Source organism: Melopsittacus undulatus, chromosome Z (genome assembly GCF_012275295.1).
Source record: "Melopsittacus undulatus isolate bMelUnd1 chromosome Z, bMelUnd1.mat.Z, whole genome shotgun sequence".
Classification (NCBI taxonomy): Eukaryota; Metazoa; Chordata; class Aves; order Psittaciformes; family Psittaculidae; genus Melopsittacus; species Melopsittacus undulatus.
The window spans coordinates 2,368,150-2,389,857 of NC_047557.1; the positions used below are offsets into that span (position 1 = coordinate 2,368,150).

The 21,708-nt window shown below is 50.6% G+C and overlaps 1 protein-coding gene across 7 annotated transcripts in view; it reads right to left on the reverse strand.

Moving 5' to 3' along the window:
- The window catches only part of CTIF (cap binding complex dependent translation initiation factor), a 151,793-nt gene that overhangs the window by 16,308 nt on the left and 113,777 nt on the right, over window positions 1-21,708 (reverse strand). For all 7 annotated transcript variants that reach the window (XM_034072858.1, XM_034072857.1, XM_031045680.2 and 4 more), the window contains one exon: window positions 4,320-4,475. In XM_034072858.1, the coding sequence (XP_033928749.1) occupies window positions 4,320-4,475 (156 nt within the window). The remainder of the gene's footprint in view (window positions 1-4,319; window positions 4,476-21,708) is intronic.

Here is a 21,708-nt window from a genome sequence, read left to right on the forward strand (position 1 = left end):
GACACCAACCACCTCGGCTGGAAGTGGCTCCTCCTGGCACAAGGCTGGCAGGAAGGTGGCAGCTCCCAGGCCCAGAGGCACCTCCTGGCTTGGCATCCCAACAACATCCGCTCAGGATGAGATCGAGACGCAAGAGGAGCCAAATCTCCTGACACCACTCATCTGTTGTGGCTTCTGCAGAGCACAGCCATGGACCCAAGCTGGATATGACCCTTCCTTCCCTGCAGACTTCAGCTATAGCCAAGAGCTGGGCTAGGTCCTTCAGGACCCAGTCATAATGCTCCTCCTCACCAGCAGCATAAGGGGATGAAGCAGGGAGGGCAGTGAGCTGGGCTGGCCCATACTAACGCTGTTGAGAAACACAGATCCATGAGCAGCACAGAGCTGGATGAAGAACAACCAGCTCCAACCACGGTTAGGAAATGGCTACGAAAGGCAAAAGTGGTGACAACCAATGAACAATAGATGGGAAACAATATTTATTATCTCTGTGTCTTAGGAGCCATGAGGCACTTGCTGCACCAGGCACAGGGCTCTTAGATGGCTCAAATGACATTCGCTGGTCCCTGGTTTTCACCCATTTTCTCCATTGTGCTGACTGCTGAAGGCCACAGAAAAGAATAAGTGTGGCCAGACTGCAAGAACCAAAGTCCCTTGGCTGTTCTCCTTGGGTTTTAGTTGATTTTGGGGGACATACAATGCGAAGTATTGTTGGAACAGTGCTGAGTGTGGTCCTCTGTTTGGGCACGGGGCAGAGGTTTTGAGGCAGAAGGATGTCAGCACGTTCACTCCCCACCATCCTGGAGGGGCAGAAGGAGATGTACAGGGACAAATTTGGCATGGTCTTGTGACATAAAGTGAGGCCAGAGTTGAAAGCACATTGGCTTTAGGGCTGGGAGAAGACAGTGGGACATCCCTCTTACTTAGACCATCACGAGCAGGAGCCAGGACTGCTTCCTAAAACTGCTGAAAGTGCTTTCATTGAGCCAGATAAGAGACTAATGGAGGAATGTGGTCCTGAAGGATGCCACCACTGTCCCATGTGAGGAAGGCTGGAAGCAGGCAAGTGCCAAGCTCGTGGTTCCCTGGCTGCAGCACAGCTATCCCCAGGGAAGCCTTTCCCTGGGAACAACGCCCTCTTCCAGCTCGCCCTCCATTCCCCGAAGCACCGAGGGAAGAATAGGAGGAAAGCTCTTTCTTTTATTTCTATTTAACTTCTCTGCTTTGTTATTCTTTTCCCAGGCTCCCCAGATTTGATGGCTGCAATAGTCCTCTTGTTCTCATCTGCGAACGCCTCTCCTCTGGTTGCCACAAAAATCCCTCCTTTTCCCCAGCTGTCTTCAACCCTGATCATTGGGCTGAGCTTGGGTATCCATTTCCCTTCTCCAACCTAAACAACGTGCTATTCCAAGCAGAAAAACATGTTTTGATCCAAACCACCATCCAAACTCACCGTGCTCCATCAAACCATTTTAACGAGACCTGGACCCACCTTTTACTTCCCTTGGCAAACCATCTCTTTGCCTAAAATCCCAACGTTGACCCCAATAGACCTTGTTGTGAAGACACTCTCTGCCTACACAATCTCACCCCAAACCCTCAGGATGCTTCTCGAGATTGAACCTTTTGATTCAGCAGACAGCAGACGCAGTCACCATGCTGGATGAGGTGGGAGACCCTTCCTTCTCCTCCCACCCTGTTTTCCAGCCCAGGTGATGGGCCCAGAGGAGGATGCGGCAGAGCCCTGTGGGATGGGGCCTTGATGTGGACCACGTTTGTGCCAATGGGCACAGCCACTCCCTTGGCTCCAGAAATGCTGCCCAGGCAAGGGAGCAGCTCTGACCCAAATTTCCTTTGCTGTGATTAAACTGTTGCCGTGGCTGACATAAAGATCCAGAGGTCTGCCCACTTCCCTGAGGACGGTGATGAATGCTGCTTCCATTACCCAGCAAACCCCAGCATGTATCATCCCAGCCTCACCTGAAATGAACTGCAATTGTGATTTTTGATTTGCCTTTCCCAGCCCACAAAACCAACCCATCCAATAAATAACACTGGCATAGCCACCCAATGTCCCAGCCATGTCCCCTCCGCCATCCTCGCTTCCTCTCACCTGGCCCAGCTCCACAACTAATGATGGTGTTAATAAGCTTTTATTCTGGGGGGAAAGGAGCTGGAGAGAGGAAGCTTTGCAGGGGTAAGGCAAGAGACATTCCTGCCTCAGTCATCAGGCAACTTTCCCCTTCCTCTTGCTTGCTCCCTCGCTGACCTTTGGCTGAGCCTGCCCAAGCTATAAAGGAAAAGGGAAAAAGAAAAAAGAGACAGAGAAGCTAAAAAGCCAGAGGAGCTGAAAGGACAGGCAGAGGGAGAGATGTTATCTCACCTCTGCTAATGATTTATCATCAAAGGAAGGTGGATGGAGGCAGAGGGAGCTATTTATGACTGTGGGCAGCACAGAGGGGCTTTGCTGCAGGATGCCCAAGGGGGATGAGTGAGGGGTGAGGAGCTGAGACTGAACATGGGGATGTACGTGCTGATTGGCAGGGAGGGGAAAAGCCCCATAATGCTGCAGGTTATGAACCACAATGTACTTTAAGAACCTGTCCATCATCTCACAGAACACTCTGCAGGGACAGCCTGTGTAAGTGTCCCTGTCCTCTCCTGGGTGCAGGTGGAAGAGCTCACCAACACCACTTTGGCTGTACCTACAGCTTGGCTCTGGCAATCATCTCAGAGCCTGGCACCTATCACTGCTCATGAATAGGTGATCCTGTTTTCCTGGCTTGGCCCCACATGTCAGAGTTAGCTGACAGTGGCAAAAACCCCATCCCAGAGCCATGGAAGAGGAACGGCAAGAGTCAAGGTCACAACCCTGTGGAGTGAGCAACCACAGGTTAACCACTGTGACGGCTGATCAAAGACTCAGGCTCACCCATGTCAGGTAAGGGAAGAGTCTCCTGTGACAAATGACACCACAGAGACAGAGCTGTCCTGCTAAGGAACAGAGCTGACCTTAAACAAGCAAAATTTATGCATGACGCCTTGATATAATTAGTAAAAGCTTTTTATGGAGCTGGCCTGTAGCAAAAAATATCCCTTACATGTGAAGTTTATGTCCTTCTGCACACCTTTAGGCCACCACCATGCCCCACATACAAGCAAGGTGACAAGAGGTGGCATGGTGAGGGCAGACAGGAAAAATCCTGGCAGAATCTGTGTCATGGCTGTGATGGGAAGCGGATGGGAATGGGGACTTTGCTAGACGCCAAGATCTTCCCCATAAGGTGACACATATCCCTGTGGGCAGAGATTTTGGGGAAGTTGGGCTATTCTTAGTATCCCTTTCCCACCTCCTCCTGTGGATATGTGTGCCTCATCACGATGCCCGGACTCTTTCTCACTGCTACAGTCACCGTCTGTGAACCCTACCCACAATATTACTGTGAAGACAAAATGTTTATGATGTGTTTGCATTCAGAGGAAACTTCCCATGCGTGTAAAAAAGTCATCGCTGGCAGTTTCTTTATCCTTCCCTTGCCCAGGGTCTAGCGGAGAACTGATTTTACAGCAAGTTATTTATGGCCCAACAGAAGCACTGCTGACAACTTGAGATTCACAGCTCCAACCCTGGGCAACCAGGCAGGTTTTCCTGAGAAAGCCTTCTACAGACAGCAGCAGGAGACAGAACCATCTTTAGAACAGGATGGGGGAAAGCCCTCTCCTGCTCTGCTGAACATTAACGCTTCAGTTGCCTGTTCTGTTTGCCCTCACCGAGGTTTTCTGCTACCACCCCAAACTATGGGGAGCTCAGGGTCTGAAATGAACTCATCAGGAGCTCAGGTTCTGCCATCCTGGTGGCAGGGCTGGGTTTCTGCTGCTCTGCATTGGGAGTAAGGACACATGGGATCTCACCTCTCCCCCTCTTTCCTCCCCTCGGGTCTGTCTCATCTGTTCAGGTGGCTTCACCTGCTTTTAAGAAGCTTTTTAAGCCTTTTAAGCCTCTTATTGGGGATTTTCACAATGTTGGGATTTGCAAACTCCAGCGTGGAGTTTGCAAATCCCAGCTGTTGGGCTTTGCAAACCCGTGGACAAAGGGGTCTTGCTTGGAGGACATGCTTTTAACTAGCAAAAAATACAATATGCAGGAAAAGCCACACATCCCTGCGGATGTAGGTACTTTTGGGGTGAGAAGTGTTGATGCTGGCAAAGCAAACCTCTAGGAACCATAAAGCAAACATCTATGAATCATGGGCTCCTCACTACTGCAACACAACAGCGTGGCCCGCAGGTGGATAAAGACAAACTGTGAAGGCATTTACCTCCCTGAGGCAGGTATAAATGGGGCAGACAAGGACTCGGAAGGGCTCTCCGGTGCTGCTCCTCATGGTGCCGAAGACCTCGCAGAGGAAGGTGATGAACCCCAGCCAGCGCTCCACATCCCGCTGCTGCAACTCCTCCCGCATGGTGAAATCCTTCTGCAGGAGGGACAGAGACAACAGGCTGCATCAGCACAACCGCATCACCCCGGAGAGGCAACGGCTGTCTAGAGAGAGAATTAGGAGGAAACTGAAACTCAGGGTGGTGGGGAGGAAGACAGACAGACTGACTCTTTAGTAACAGCAGGGAGGTTACTCAATGCATGCGGAGCGGCTGCAATTTCAACACAAGCAAAGTCACCAGAAAGCAGGTACTGTAGAAATGTCACCAACCCCTGCAATAACTGTCATGGCTTGCACTAGGGACAGTGTCCCCTGTGCCCTGCCCTTCCCCTCAGATAGACACAGGGACTTTCCTCCATATGCACAACCAATGTTGAATGAAAGCAGCAACAAAGAGGTTGAATGATAGACAAGGGGAAATGCAATGGATGCTGGTGGCCAAGGGAGGGTGGTCAAGGTGGACCTGCCTACCCTGTTGATTCCAGTAACTTCCATAGACCTGGTGTCTGGCCAGGGACATCCTAATGGACTGGCTGTTCCCTGGGGTCTCATGAAATTAAGGTAGAGACTGGCTCCCTGCCTGAACAGAAGAACATCAGGGCATCCTGGGCTTGGCATTAAAAGGTCACCCTTCCCGGGAGCTGACGGTTGCCATGGCCAAGGATTATCCGAATGACGTGATTTATGGAACAACATCAGGAGGAAGCATGCAGGGAGGTAGCTGCCTCCCCATCAGTCCTCCAGCTGGGGAGAAAAACAAGGGCTTTGCCTGAAGGCAGACTACAAAAAGGGGTAAGTGTGTGTTGGGATTGTGTGGCAAAGAGACTGTGCTTTTAAAGGGGGAACACAGAGAAGCAAATGAGAACCCTTCTAGAGGACACAAGAGAGTGTGCATCACACTCAGAGCCAAGAGGGCTTCCCTGGGCTCTCAGCAATGCTGCACAGCTTCCTGCGAGATGTCCCACATGAATTAGCTTGTCCATCACTGTAGTGACTTCTGTGTCACTGTGACCTCTCTGTGTCGAGTGACCTGTCCTCGGCATTAAAAATTAGTAGACATTGAGTACAGGGAAATTAAAGAACAGGACAAGTTTGTTCTCAACACCATGTGTTCCCAGGGCGGGTTGCACAATGCTTGAAATCCAGCGACTAAATAAATCATCTTACTTCTTTTTCATCTCCGTTTTATTCCTACTGCCTGAGACAAAAGGGTTTGCTGCTGCGAATGCTCCAACCTGCAGCTGCACTCTGCAGAGGCAGGGAGATATAAAAGCCACCACACCAAAGTTGTCTCTCATGCCCCGGACAACACACGGGAGATACTTCTTTTGAAACAAAGGTAAGTAAAGCAGCTGCTAAAACAAGCCAGGCAAAGGCATGATGATTGCTTTCATGACACAACCGTATGCATAGAAGATCCAAGACAAGAGCTATTTATATGTTTCATTACAAAAGAGGGAAAAAAATACATTTGCATATGCAGGAAAAAGACTTGTAAAATAACCAAGGCACTCATTAACCAAGCAGTGATGACTAATTCCTCTCTACACCCATTTCTATAAGGCAATTGCCCAACTGTGTCTGCGACTCTGAAGTCAACCTGCAGCCAAACCTTGTTGGGTCTTTGTGGGCTCTCTGGGGGAGTCTGAAGGGTTCGTCCTTTCAGTATCCAGCCAGTCCCAGGGTAGTGATGGAGCAGCAGAATGGACATTTGCCAGCTCAGGTTATCACCCCCGGGTTACCAAATTACTTGCTCTGGAGTTTTTGCTTCAATAAATTGTTAAATTTATTATTAATAAAACATTACAATAAATTTAAATATTATTAAATAAATAGTATTAAATAAATAATTAAAATAAAAAAGCAAAGATAGACAAACTCCTACCTATTGAGAAATAAGAGTGCAAATGAGAGCATCCCATGCCCTTTGTCTGCACTGGACAGGGACCTCCAGCTTTGCCCACCATAATGCAACCCACTGGTGACTTCGACCCTGGGACAAAAAGCTCCCTTTGAACCCTGGAGCTCTTCTGTGATGCCCTGAGACCTCTAAGCTGTGTCCTGCATCTCACACTGCATCCTACCTGGCTCCAGCCTCATATCCATCCTGCTCCCCCCCAGCATGGATGCCTTCCAGTAGCCCCCATGTCCTGCCTGGGATAGTCCAACACTGATGTGTCCGGGGAGCCAGGCATATTTTGGGATCCTTAGGGAATGCTGGGAAATTCCTTGCAGGTCGGGATAACCGCACAAGCTCTGTGGTCCCAGATTACTGGGAAAGATAAAAACCACTGCAGGAAGCTCTCCTCCTTCCTGTTCCTGCTTCAAACACATTGCCCTGCTCTGCAGCCTTGCAAGGGAGAAAACCATCTCTTCAGCGTTTTATCTTTAAAAACACTTCTTTTCTCTAAAAAACACCCACAAAAACAAGCAACCAAACACAAAAAGTCTGTAAAACAACCACCAAACCAAGTCAAATTCATCATGGGGGCTGGGCAGGAAGGGATGACACCACTCGGCACCCTCTTTTCCTCATCCTATGGCACCCAGTGGGTGATGCCACCCAGCAGGGACATCAATGGACATTCTGCCAAGCCTGAAGAAAACCCTTGCAGAATAAAAAGGGACTGGGGTCCTCTTGGACCCACCCAGGTCCACTACAAAGCTTGTGCAGGCTTTGATGGAGCCCATGAACAAGGGAAGAGGGGGGTGGAATGTGGGATGGATGCAGAGGTCACTGAGCATTTTCACCCAGAATGTGATACTGTGGTGGGAATAATTCTGTTCCATTTGCAGCCTCAGAATTGGCCCAAATGATGCAAAAGGGAATTTTTTGCATGCACTCTGCAAATGGGTGAGATACTGATTCCTTTGACCAAGCAGGAAAAGGAACTGCACTTTTTTGGGACAACGATTGCCTATAGACAAAGTTGGGCTTGCCAGAAGTGAATCTCCATAGTAGCTGGACTTGTACTGCCAAGGCTCTCCTGAAGCATCCTGAGATACCCATTCCCTCCAGCCTCACATGGAGGTGCTACACCAGTGTTATGGTGCACATGATGAAGATGATCTGGGGTCCATTTGTCCTTAAATTTGGCCTTCAGACAGCAGGTTTGACCACTACCATGGCACACGCAAACAGGCAACCCAACATGAACTCTGTGCAGAAGTATCCAACCTCCCTGGGGGAGTCTATGTACGAAGAGATCACTGCTCTCCTCCATCAATGAACTTGTATGTCTGATTGACCTGGTTGCACATTGGCTGTGCTCCCAGAAGGACTCACAGCCCATCATGCCGGGCATGGAGAATGTGGAGACCACCTCAATGTCTTCTCCAAAGGATGAGCCAGACCAACAGCATGGGAGAGGTGAAGAGCTGGCCAGCAGCAAAGAGCGGCTCAGCACAGAACAAACCCACGTCCCATGTGCCCGGGGCACATCCGATGGAGCCGTGCCCGGACCCATACACCTCCATACCAGCAATGGGAAGCCTTGAGGAGGTTGAAGAGTGCTGAAACCACACGGCCGGGTCACTGCCCTGCCCAGTGACCTTCATTTGCTCTGGAAATGCCTCATGGAGCTATATAAAAATAACCAGTGGATTGGCTTGCCCCATGCTTAGGTGGTGATGTCAGCGCAGTAAGCAAATTATCTTTCATCAGTTTGGCTGTATTTTTAAACATGAATTGTATTACTAATTTGGGGGTGCCCTGGCCCGTAGATAATCTGGGCGCGTTTACTGGATGACCTTCCTTCAGTGCCTATTGCTTAAAATAAAATGTATTTATACCAGGTAGCAGGGTTGACTTCCCTTCTCTGCCTGGTTTGGGAGAAGAGTTCATTGGGAAACCATGTGGCAAGTGGAAGGGTGCCAAGGGGACCTCTGAAGAGGTCTTATACAGGACAAGTTTGGGGCACAAACCTGAAAGCTAAGCATGTTCATCATGCTGGGCCTCACCATGTGTGATGGGTAGGTCAGGGCTTAGCCTACCATTCGATATCCGTTGTTGGACTCTTTCTAAGCTTGGCTGAAGTTACTGCCAGCAATGGAAATAGAAATGCCTTTACCTTGGGGCTCTCCACTCTTGTGCCCAAGTGAAAACCCACTCGTAGATGGGCCTCGTAGATGCAGCTCATGCAATACTATCCTTCCTTGGACCAGACATAAGACCTCTCCAAGACCACAACGAAGTTAGAAGAGCCGAGTGGATTTGCCACTTCATGGGATAGGAGGAAAACCCACTTTAGGTGGTCAGCAGAGTGAAGTGGGATGAGAAGCAGCGTTTTGCCATCAGATCCAAGCCCTTGCTCTAGCACAGACAGCTGCAGCCGAAAATTCACCCCTTGGGACTTTGCCACACTGTTTTAAGACGAGTCCCAAATAACTCTTCCCTAACCGTGGGCCCACCGCCTCATGGGTGACTCTGTCAGCACCAACTCGGAGGGCAAAAGTTGAGCGTGGGATAAAAATGAGGGTTAATTTAAGCATCGCCACCTTCTGATGGAAAAAAAAAGGACAGATTTAGGCTTGTTGCTCTGTAAACACAGGGCTCTTCCTCTGGCAGTTCTGCTGTTTACTCAGTCATTGTCAAGGAGGCAGGAAATACTGAGTCAGAAATACTGTGCAAAGAAGAAATGTATAATGCTTAGATATCAGCGCTAGGCGCTATATAAAAAGCTGAGAGAGGCTGTGCTAAATACTTGATCTTTCTGGCAATGTGCTCCAACAAAAGGCTGGAGCCTTAAATGGCTCTTCGGAAAAGGCTTTGAGACAAATAAAACAGGTTGGAGGAGGGAGCTGGTAGGTAGAAGGTGAGACAGTATCTGTCTCTTGTTGCTGTCCTGCAGAAGCACAACCTCCACCTGCTCCCTCTCCAAACACTCCTAGAAAGGGCTCCAGTAAAGGATGTTTTCCACACTTAACAATGATGCATTATTCCCTGTTTGTAATTTCAGTATTACCTGTATTTAGGTCCAGGTTTGGAGGAGGCTCTGAGTGCAGCTTTGCTTTCTGGGGAGTATAACCCAGTGAGATGAGTGGTTTATAGCACTGGCATTCAGAAGGAGGTCCTGGAGAAAGCTCTGTCAGCACTCAGGAGTGATTGAACACCTCCATCCATGGATGCTCACGGGCTCAGTGAGTGCCTCTGAAGCAGAGCTATCTCCCACATCTCACCCCACATGGACACGAGCTCCTCTGCTGTACAACCCACTGGAGGTGGTGGGACATGAAGTGGGACCATCAGCTCTTCCATGGGCTCTGCTTTCCTCAGCAGCCTGCATCACGCTGACACTCCACAAGGACTGAATCATACCTAGGTCCTACCACATTATCCCTGCCCTTGACAGTGCCAGCACAGGGACACTAAGACAAAGCAGAATAGGATGACAGCAAACCTGCTACAGCTTCCACACAAGGCTGGGAACCAGCAGCACAAAAGACAGCTTTATTTCCAGTTCTGTGTGGACTCCCATCACCTCTGTACCCTGATTTCACAGCTGGAAAATGGGTATTATTTGCTCATCTTCCTCTGCAAAGCGCTTTGGGTGTGTGACTGAGACATGCAAATCAGGACAATTATTATTACTCCAACAAAGGAGCTATTGTCATTTAAAGCAGATAAACCTTTAGATTATAGATGACACCCTGTGCCCAGCCTCACAAAGGTTCCAGCTTCACCCAGCCATGAAGCATTCCACTCCCACAGACTTTCATCACTTCATTTCCTCTGGATCTGCACCAGAGGAACATGCACTGGCTTCTTCTTGGGGTGTTCTGGTCACTGTGGGAAGAGTGGCAAATCCTAGTGGTGACCTTCAATATGGACCTGGTTTCATGATGGCCACAGCTCTGTGAACATTTCTGATCACAGAGGTTTCCCAAATGCACTGTGAGGTGCAGGTCCAGGTTACCAGACAGTGGCCACCACCCTATGGGCACCTACCACCCACAGACCAGCCACCAGATAACACATAACTTGCATCAAATGACTGATCCTACAAGAACATCTCAGCAAAGATCCTGCAGCCATCAGACAGACACAAGCAGTGCTTATTCCTCTCAAAAAGATTTGGGTAGGAAGGGAAATAAGGTCAAACCCCCCTTGTTCTTCTAAAGGAGATGCTGAGCAACCTCCCAGCATTAAGGACACCCCTGAATTTGGAATCCCTCAGGTTTGGGTAACCTGTATTACCCAAATCCATGTCCCAAACACCCTGGGGTGACCCAGTGAGTGGTCACTTGAACCTCCTGCCCCCTGGCCTCACCCTGACCTCCCTGTCTGGCTCCAAATCTGGGATCATCAGCAATTACCCACCCAGTGTGGGTGTCTCACAGCTTGAGCTAGGGACACCTCTGAGGTCCCTGGGAGCTGCAAGCAGTTAATGATTGATGTAGGTGAGGTTTAAAGCACCCAGGTGGGAACGTAATGATGGATGTGCCAACAGGAAGGTGTTGCTATTGACCCAGCGGTTGCTAGAGATCTTGGAGCACTGTCTGAGTGGAAGCTCTAACATCATAGAATCACAGAATGGTTTAGGTTGGAAGGCACTTTAAAGCAGTTCCAGCCCCCTGCCACGGGCAGGGACACCTTCCACTAGAGCAGCTGCTCCAAGCCCTGTCCTCCAACACTCCCAGGGATGACCACGAGCAGTTACCATGGCTTATACCATGTTATCACAGGACTATTTCTCCTAATGATTATCAAGTGGGACAATGCACAGAGCAGAAGAGAGTGGGATGCTCTGGGAGCTGTGGTTGCTTCACCACAGGATGTTTGCCAGCACCTCCTGCAGCAGTACCCAGGTGACAGAGTTGTCTTCCTCATTACTTAATTTTTATTGCAGCCCTTCCTATCTAGCACCTTTCTGGATTCCCAAACACGTGCCAGCATGTCCGCTCAGCTGGATAACAGCAGTTTATCACCACTTTAAAGCCCTGTTATCCCATGAACCCAGACACAATCACACAGCAAAACGTCACTGCCTTCCCCAGCCAGACCCTACAGCAAGCAGAGGGAAGCAGACAGACAGCAGCACACGTGGGTATAGAGAACTAATGGTATCTTTGAGAGCCAGAACTCAACCTCTCAGTCCTGTGGAGAGTGATTGGTAGGGAGACAAGGGACCATGATGAAATACAGATTGATTTCCTTGCTGGGTGCCTCTCTGACCCACACTGAAAAAACCCCATAGCTGTAACTGCCCCATCCCTGGCAGTGCTCAAGGCCAGGTTGGACACAGGGGCTTGGAGCAGCTGCTCCAGTGGAAGGTGTCCCTGCCTGTGGCAGGGGTTGGAGCTGGATGGGATTTAAGGTCCCTTCAGCCCAAAGCATTCAGTGATTCTGTGAGCCCAAGAGCATCCAGTCCCTGGACCAGCAGTCCCCTGCCTGTTACATGGAGGTGGTAGAAGAAAGAGATCAAGCACAGTGGATCCCTGCTCACAGCAGGATCTGCAGCAGTGCTAGCACCCCCACTGCATGGAAAAACCTATTAGTGTAAATCTCCCAGCCCACGGACTGCATTCCCCAAAGCATGAGCTCAGTGTAAAACCATGCTGGTTTGAAGAAATCCCCTAACCAAGTGTATAGGGGCTGTTTTATATGTGTAAGGATGGTCTGATGGGCAGCTTTCAAGCCCTTCCTGCCTCGGGACAAGGTCTGAGCCCCAGCACCATCCCCAGCTATCTGCTCAGAGGCCACTTCTGTGCCTGAAAAATGCCAATCCCACGGCCAATGATAACTTGGGGTGATGACAGGGACTCCTACAGAGGCTGATGGATGGATCCTGCTTGCAGATGCCTCAGCTGGAGATGCTCAGCCTTGCATCCCAGAGGGAATGCATCAGGAACTGGATTTTGCCAGCAGGCTGCTCTCTTATTTTAAGCTCTGCCCATGCAATGCTTCCTCTTTGTAAGGGGGGTCAGAGAGGATGGGCTAAGTTTGCATAAGAGGAGGAAAAGTGTCTGTGGAAGCAGGTGTTGCTTCGTCCAGGCTCAATGGCTGTAGAGATCCTGCTTGCATTCAAAATGAAGCTGTGCACATTGAAATGCCAGCCTGCCTGTGGATGAATGAGAACGGGAAGGGAAAGAGAGCAGGCAGCTAATCCTGTCTGCCACTGGGAGTTATGCAAGGGTGCTCCTGGTTTAGGGCTCGGGTTAGAGCTGGACAGCTCAGTCCAAGGGGGGATTTTCCTGCGTACCTGGATGCTTTCCCTGTGGGATGCAAAGATTTTCCTAGAGTATATCCTGGGTGGTGTTTCACCATGGGGTGGGACCATCAGTCTGGCTGCAGAGTGCAGGACACACAGGCTTGACCTCTGCTTCTCCACACGCCAGGAATGATGGATGAATGAAGCCTCAGTGGCTACCCCAAAACCTGCCCCTGAATAGGAAGCTGCTGAGCTGGGTGGCACTGGGAAGTGGATGGACCTCAGTGTACACGTGGCTACAGACAGGTTGAAGAGTATCAGGCACTATAGAATCATGGAGGTTTGGGTTGGAAGGGACCTTAAAGCTCATCCAGTTCCAGCCCCTGCCACGGGCAGGGACCCCTTCCACTGCAGCAGCTGCTCCAAGCCCCTGTGTCCAACCTGGCCTTGAGCACTGCAGGGATGGGGCAGCCACAGCTTCTCTGGGCACCCTGTGCCAGCACCTCAGCACCCTCCCAGGGAACAGCTTCTGCCTAAGAGCTCAGCTCAGTCTCCCCTGTTCTGGCAGGTTCAAGCCATTCCCCTTGTCCTGTCCCTACAGGCCCTTGTCCCAAGCCCCTCTCCAGCTTTCCTGCAGCCCCTTTAGGCACTGGAGCTGCTCTCAGGTGTCCCCTTCAGGAGCCTTCTCTTGTCCAGGCTGCCCCAGCCCAGCTCTCTCAGCCTGGCTCCAGAGCAGAGCTGCTCCAGCCCTCGCAGCAGCTCCATGGCCTCCTCTGAACCTGCTCCAAAAGGTCCACATACTTCCTACACTGTGGGCCCCAGAGCTCTATTACAGCCAGAGATCTTGTCTTTCTCCTTTAAAAGGAAGCAGGAAACCCAGAACGATGGATGCATGGAAACGTTTCGGGTGGCAGAGCACGGGGGTCGTGCAGGCAGATTCATCATGGGATAAGATTGTCCTCCATCAGCCCAGGGACTGAACTGCATGGGTGAGCAGGGAACCATAGGAGTTAACAGACTCCAGCCAGAGATATTCGTGGCACCCAGAGTTCATGCAAAGCTTCATACCGGGACCCTTTTCTACATTCTTTTGGTCATGGGAGAAAACATTGCAACTGTTTAGTCTGCAGGGAGGTGGTGGCTCTGGCCCAGCACTCGACATCGCTGAGCAAACATGCCGGAAAGCAAAGGGGCTGACAACCCTCTTATCTCCTCTGTCTGCTTTCCACCCTGTCTCCCCTGCTGCCGTTGGCCAACTATCTGATGGGCACTGGGTGCTGAAGCTCCCCGCTGGAAGCGCAGCTCTGTGGTCCCTCGGATGGGAGATAAGTGGGCACTGAAAGATAGGACTGGAAGTACCACTCTGCTAAAAGACATTATTTACACAAAAGAGCTTTGAAAATCTTCCTCGGGGGCTAATATTTACCAATCCCATGAAGCCAGACAGCTTCTGCTATAGCAAACGTTGTCCTTGGCTGTTTGCTTTTAAATAATGTAAAAGATGCATTGATCTTTCCTGCTCATCCCCTGGAGCGTGCAGGCACCGAGCACCTTACAATGCCTCTAAAGCTGCCCATCCATGCTGGAAAAGCTGAGATGACAGAAAAGAACTGCAGAAAACAACATTAACCTGCAAACCCCCTCGAACCCTCCAAACCTTCTATGTCTAAATGGATGCTCATGATTACTGTGACATATTTTGAAGCATATGCCCCATCACTAGCAAGGCCAGGCTGGACTGAGCTTGGGGCAACCTGGTCTAGTGGATGAGCTTTAAGCTCCCTTCCAACCCAAACCACTGTGTGATTCTATAATTCTGTACTGGCAACGGAGCTGACTGTGAGCATCACAGCGTAAGACCACCGGATACCATGGCTAGAATATTAAAAGAGATGCAAAGTAACACAACTTAATCTTAATGAAGCAGAAATCAAAAGGTTTTGCTTGTCCAACCTCACACTATTTCCTTAGCTGGTTCATTTGCTGCTCTCACTGCCATTGCTTTCAATTCTTGCTGCTCCTGCACTGGAGGGGATGTCACTGGATTTGGGTTCCCTGAGCTGCCAGAGACGATCCTTCCATCCCCTCTTCATTAAAATACAAACAGTATGTAGAGCAATAGTAATTTAATAAAAAACACAACAAAACAACAAAAAACGTGGAATTAATCCCTGGGAGGGGAAAAGGAAGAAGTGGCTTTGGATGCTAATCAAGGGGGGGAGAGCATGGGGGGCTCCATGGGTGGCAGGACCACTGATGGGGTGGCACCATCCAGCCACACATCATTTGCTCCTGTCCTCAGGACCCAGATGCTGTGTTTCACACTGGTATCAGCCCTGGCCAGGCATGGGACAGGGATCTGAAGCAGTTCTCATGTGTCCCCTTCCTCATGTGCCACGTATCCTCTGGCTCCTGCACCCCAAGGGCTTGTCCCACTTTAGTGGCCACCATGGCTTTAGCCACCATTGTTTTGCATTTGCTTGTTTAAATGTCAAAGGCATTAAAAAGATGAGGTTGTGCAATACAACACCCACGGGGAGGTAAAGGTCCATGGCAGCAGTGCTCCTCCAAATCCAGGTTTGACAGGTAGGTACATACTGAAACGTCCAGCAGTGGAAAAAACCCTGAGCCTAATCCTGCCTGTGGGTGACCGTGCTGTGACACTGAGGCTTCAGGTCTTACATGTCCCTCCGGGGGCCACTGCAGCAGGCCAGCTATAAAAAACAGCCAATTATGTACTAAGGGCAGCTTGTGCTCGAGTGTATCAATCAGCCCACTCAGATGGAAACTGAATTTGGTACAAATTCTTGTGGCTCAGATAGTCCTTCAAAGAGAAGAGATTTCCTGTGGGTCGGTACAAGAACATCCTCTGTATCTTGTGTGCTCATGGACCAGTGATGCCAGGCATGGGTAATGCACAAGCTACCCCATCATTCCCCCTTCCCAGGAAGGAACAAGAGATGCTGCCCTCTCTTCTACCCAAATCCCAGCTCTGTGCTGACCCTAGTGCCTGCATCTGCTCTGGCCTTGGCTCAGGAGGTGAAGTCCTGCTTATCCAGCATACTTCCCCTTATAGAAGGATGCTTCATCCCATATCAGAATGACTGGGGGGTGTAGGGGTTTGCAACTGGGTCCCAGTCAGAGTGATGCACTGTAGAGTCCCAGTGAGCCTTGTTAAATCCTGTCCTCAGGTGAGGTGAAGGGAACCAGCTGGGAGAAGGGCTGTGGATGGCAGGGTGACTGTGGGTACCTGCAGCATGGAGCTGCCAACCCCACAGCATCCCGAAATCCTCACCCTGAGCCGGATTTATGCAGGAGCAGATGGTCTGTCAGGAGGGTGCCTTAGGCCGGCTGAGTCCCTGGGCTGGCAGGAATGTGCTCCTGCATCCTGGGGCTGGATTTGAGCCTTCCAGGAGAAAACAGAGCTGGAGCCGATGCTGGTCAGCCTGGTCTGAGGGGATCTCAACATTACAGTACCTGCCCTGCCTCCAGCACAGCAGGTAGGGGTGGGGGTCCTGAGGCATTTCCTCACCTCTCAGTCAAGGGATAAATGGACCTGGAGGCTTTTTGCTCTGTTGCCTTTCCTACCACAGCCTCAGTGGGACCTGAGCATCCTCCCCATACCAAGCAATGGCTGGAAGCAGGTAGGAGCCCACCACACGGGTATCTTGGTGCCTGGATCCATCCCAGAGCTGCAGCAGGCTGCAGGCAGGCTGCACAGGCTGCAGTCTCCACCTAGAGCCCAGCAGAGCTCCTGCTCCGTGTTGCCAGCACACTGCAGCCCATGCACAAGGTGTGCACAGGTCCCATAGCCCCTGCTCTGAACGGGACTGTGCCTGCAGCAGGCAGCCAGGGATGCTCATCGCCAGCCTGCAGGACCACGAGGAGCCTCTGCTAAGTCCAACCACCATGGGGAGATGCCCAGAGAAGGCATCCATGGGTCAATGGAGATGGTGGGACAGGAAGTACCACCACTGAGGACACCACACACTGGAGCAGAGGCTGATCCCCACCATGGCCTTGCAGCCCCAGTCTCTCCAGGGGGAAAGGAGCCATGAGATAACACACAGAGCAAAGGTGATGGCTGCTTTTCCACAACACACCTGAGCCTTGCAATATCAAAGCTTACCAGCACACTGAATTCAAGTAAAATATGTCATTCTTTAAACTTCAAGGCTTTTCTTTCCTTACGACTTACTCCTGCTTCCCATCAATCTCCCAATTGCACAATGCCCTGCTGCTCAACACTAAACACCTTCTCTATGCAGATCCATCAGCATAGCTGCATTGGATGGACTCCAGACCCCTGCTACGAGCAGGGGCACTGGCCCTATGGCCACCTCCAGATGCAACTCAAATGCTTGAGGGGCTGCAAGCCCCAGGACTGGGCTGAAGACTGACGTGCAATGCAACCCCACAGCTGATTTAATCTGGGACTTGGCTCCTGCTGCTCGGGGGGCACAGCCCCTGTCTCCATGCCCTCCTTCCTATCAGTGGGGAATTGTTGCCTTTTCTTTGCACTTCATTAAAAGCCCCGATCTTGGGTTAAACACGTTTGTGCTCCATTAGAACCCCAGATCTCGGGTAAAACCCCCTTTTTGCACTCCACTAACCCCCCCTTAACCTCACCATCACCCTCCACGGAGGTGATACCCACATTGCCGCCGCATTCCCACGTCATGGAAAGGCTCTGAAGGAGCCAGACGGCTCCGCTTGGGAAGAGCGGCAAGTTTAAAGCACGCAGCCCGATATTCAATCCGGGGCTCTCCGATAGCTCACAGACCCGCATGGGACCTTGTCTGCCAGCGGCTCCCGTATCCTCAACCAAGTGCTGTCACTGTGGGCAGACAGCAACGGCTTGGCCAGACCCATAGGTAACATGGGTCAGGCTCCAATTGATGCCTGGCTCTGCTCTTTACCTGCTGGCACATGCCCCTGGCTCCCTCTCCTGCTCGATGCCAACACTTGCATGGGTTACAATTGGCTCCGATGGCTATGCAACGTTATAATAAAAGCCATAATAACACATAAAAATACAGAACAATGAAATATAGATAAAATTATCAAAATATAATCATAATAATAAAATAGTAACTCTTCTGTTACAGAATTACAGAGCATCTTCAGAGACACAATTAGGGCAAACAAGAGGGGATGTGTCTCCTTCCCATTCCTCCTTTTCTCTATGCTTGAGAACAGGCAGCTGGTGATGCTCCTCAGAGCTATGCCTGGGCTCCCCATCCTCCTCCCCATATACACACTATGTATATAGGTGTGTGCAAGGATTAGAATTGCCTGTGAACCCCCTGGGTGTATACAAAATAAATCCCCTGTTTCACAGTGAGTCCCTCAGTGGTTTACAAAACCAGGACAGTGCTGTCAGCATCAGTGCAGCAATGTAAGGAAGAAGGGTTTCCAAGCTCTACAGGTTCCTGCAAACCCCAGATGAAGGTGTTTCAACACGGGCAGCATCATTTGCTATTCCTCTGCCTGTGATGGGCTCCTGTGGGGCTGGCAGATGTGGCCCATGCACACATCAGCTCTGAGGTTCAGCACCAAGATGTCCCTCATGCCCCCATTAGAGATGCAGGGAGCAGTCTGAGCTGGGGAAGCCTTCCCCAGTGAATCCTGGTACAGAAACCAAAGACAGTGAAGTTGGGCTTGTGCACAGATTGAAGAGATAGATGTGGAGCTGAAAGTGCAAACCCTCACTGCTGTGGCATTAGAGACATGCACCTTTACAGCTTTAGGGTTTGATCCAGGGACCTTGGGACCTTGGGACCTTTTTTCCCTGCCTTTCAGTGACACAACCTTACTGATGTCTCCTGGCAATGGTTTTCCATAGGCAAGTGGTATCCCCTGTCTTGTGTGCACACAGTCTGGACCATTTGCAGTTAAATTGATTAAAACCAGCCATGGAATGAGGGCTGATGTGCTGGACACAGTGTACAGTCAGATGCTCTCCAGCCGCACTCATTCTCCTGCCTCCACCTCTGTCAGACCATAATCCATGCCCCACTGAAGACCCAGACCTTCATCATGTTCAAGTCTGTCCTTTAGCATTAACCATGTGTATTACCTCCACATCCCAATTCCTGCAGCATCCCCTTGGTGTCTGTATCCTCACAACCCCTGTGATGCAGAAAGGGCTATCACTGGGAGGCTGTTTGCTCAGATAAAGAGGAAGCCTATGGGAAAGGAGGGATTTCAGCTGTTTCCCCCTAAAGCTTCATGCTCAGCATGGTAAACACAGGATTTGCACCCTGATTTACTGAAGGGAATCTACCAATCCTCTAGTACCTTATGCCACAGTATCTAAATCCCAGGAGGAATTCAACCTAAATTATCCTTCACCTGGGCTACAAGAACATAATTTTGGCCACATTCCTGGTTAAGCCCCTCCAGAAGTGGTTACAGTGACCATATAACACCCAGAGGAATCCACTGAACCCAAGCACAACCTCTACCAAACCCCACAGGATTCAACTCAGGCTTCTACAACCAGAGCAAAGCCCAGCACTGAACCAAGGAAGAGCCATTTCTGGGGCAACAAGAGATTAAACTAAGACAATGAAGAAAGGGGGAAGGGACCTTAAAGCTCCCCCAGCTCCAACCCCTGCCACGGGCAGGGACCCCTTCCACTGGAGCAGCTGCTCCAAGCCCCTGTGTCCAACCTGGCCTTGAACACTGCCAGGGATGGGGCAGCCACAGCTGCTCTGGGCACCCTGTGCCAGCGCCTCAGCACCCTCACAGGGAACAGCTTCTGCCTAAGAGCTCAGCTCAGTCTCCCCTGTTCTGTCCGGTTCAAGCCATTCCCCTTGGCCTGTCCCTACAGGCCCTTGTCCCAAGCCCCTCTCCAGGTTTCCTGCAGCCCCTTTAGGCACTGGAGCTGCTCTCAGGTCTCCCCTTCAGGAGCCTTCTCTTGTCCAGGCTGCCCCAGCCCAGCTCTCTCAGCCTGGCTCCAGAGCAGAGCTGCTCCAGCCCTCGCAGCAGCTCCATGGCCTCCTCTGGCCTCGCTCCAACAGCTCCAGGTCCCTCTTGTGCTGCTGCCCCAGAGCTGGATCAGGGCTGCAGGGGGGGGTCTCACAGAGCACAGCAGAGGGGCAGGATCCCCTCCCTGAGCTGCTGCTCACGCTCTGGGGGTGCAGACCAGCACGGGGGGGGGTTCCTGGATGTAAGAGAATGCTGCTGGGTCATGTATGCATTAGGGTGTGCATTAGGATATGCCATAGAGTATTGAGTATGCATTAGGGTACACTGCAGGGTATCCAACAGGATATGCAACAGGGTATGCAACAGAAATAGCCTTCCTCCACTGGCACCAAGGCATTTCCAAGCGCAGGGATGTACCAAGCACTGGCTCTGGCTGCAGGCCAGCCTGTGCTCTGCAGCAGGCTCTGCTGTGTCGAGATGTTCATGTCGTGGTGGTGTTGGCTTTATTTCTTTATTAAAAGAAGGTATCAGCCTTCTGTTTGATGTGCTGTTGGCCGCGGTTGCTAAGGGGAGCAGTGTACAATTACAGCCCCAGTGATGTCCACTCTAATAATACACTTGGCTCTGCATAGCTCAGATGCAGACACAGTTCTGCTATAAAGAGCACGGCCATTTCAACAGAGGAATACTCCAACTTATGTTACATGTGAAGGGTTTGTGGCACGTTGCTTAACCGAAAGGAAGAAACACAAGCACCACAGCCTGGGCATGCCAGTGAGTGAAACTATGACAAGCAAAAACCTCTCGCAGGAGACTCACTTTCAATTTATTAGTTAAGAAGGTATTTCTATGTGTCCAACAAGATGTTCTCCCATGCCCCCATCTGCCCAAGCTCACCAGGCCCAATTCGGCCAGGTCCACCCTAAGGGCTCACATAGCTCAATGTTGCTCTTTGTACCAAACACCAACCCCAATGAGCAGCTAATCAAACACAAGTAAATGAGCATCCCTCAGTGCCAAGCTCCTGCATGGCAGCATCTCCCCAAGTTCATCCCATGACTCCCATTTCCATGTCTCCCCACAGTATCCTGGAGAGTTCTCAGCACCCAAATCCAAGCTCAGCACATGATTTGGGACCAAAACAGAGTGAGAGACAAATTCAAACCAGAGTTTTCCTGATAGATCCCCTTAGAGCCTGAAATGGTGCAGTGCTGGCCAGGGGGATGCTCTTTTGGCCGGGAGGGGGATGACATGATAGCATTCCCATCCTGTGGCACTGGCATCTGTTTTGGGATCAAAACAAGCCCCCTGAGATAAGCTGTGAACATGTGCAGCCCCTGAGCACGAGCACCTTGTCAACAGCTGAAGACACAGGAGAGGCCAGGTTAAAAAGGCAGTTTCTTGCCTGTTCCACTGGAAAACCCCTTGCTGCTTGCTTTAAGGGCTGGTGGGGTTATAGGGATGCTGTCTATAGGTACCGACATTCTAGCAGGGAGCCTCAATGGTTTAATGCACTGATTTATGTGATTCCCTGGTGCTGTTGCTGTCGCAGCCCCAAGAGAAAGGGACAAACAAGCCCCTACAAAACAGGAGCATCTGCCAGGAGCAGATGTGGGGGGGGCGAGCGATCCAGCCCCAGGCGCCAGCAGCACAGGGCAGGATCACGTTGATCCCGATTTATCACACCCCGGCAGAGTAATTCCCCAGCTCGCCGGTGCCCGGCGAGCCGAGCTCCTTACGTCCGGGGATCAGATTAGTCTGAAAGGTGCTAGAGAGACATAAATCCTGCTCTGGAGCAAGCGTTTTATTAAAGGCTTTTTGCTTTGTTCAGTTTGTTTTCATTTATTAATGGTAAATTATCCAGAAATGGCTGATGGAAAACATCTGATGGTAGAGAGGCCAGGACTGGAGCTGGGTAATGTTGTATTATCAACCCTATATCAACATGTCATATTGATATAAATATATATGTATATCAATATATCATATTGATATTGACCTATCAACATCATATCATCAAACATACCTCAGTGTATCATATTGATATATTAATATGGTATCCACATTGCTCCACAATATCCATATATTACCCAGTATACCATATGGATAATGTATCATATATCAGTACCATCAACTCCCTGATCAAGGCAACTGTGATGAATCACTTGTGCTCCATACCTGGGTCT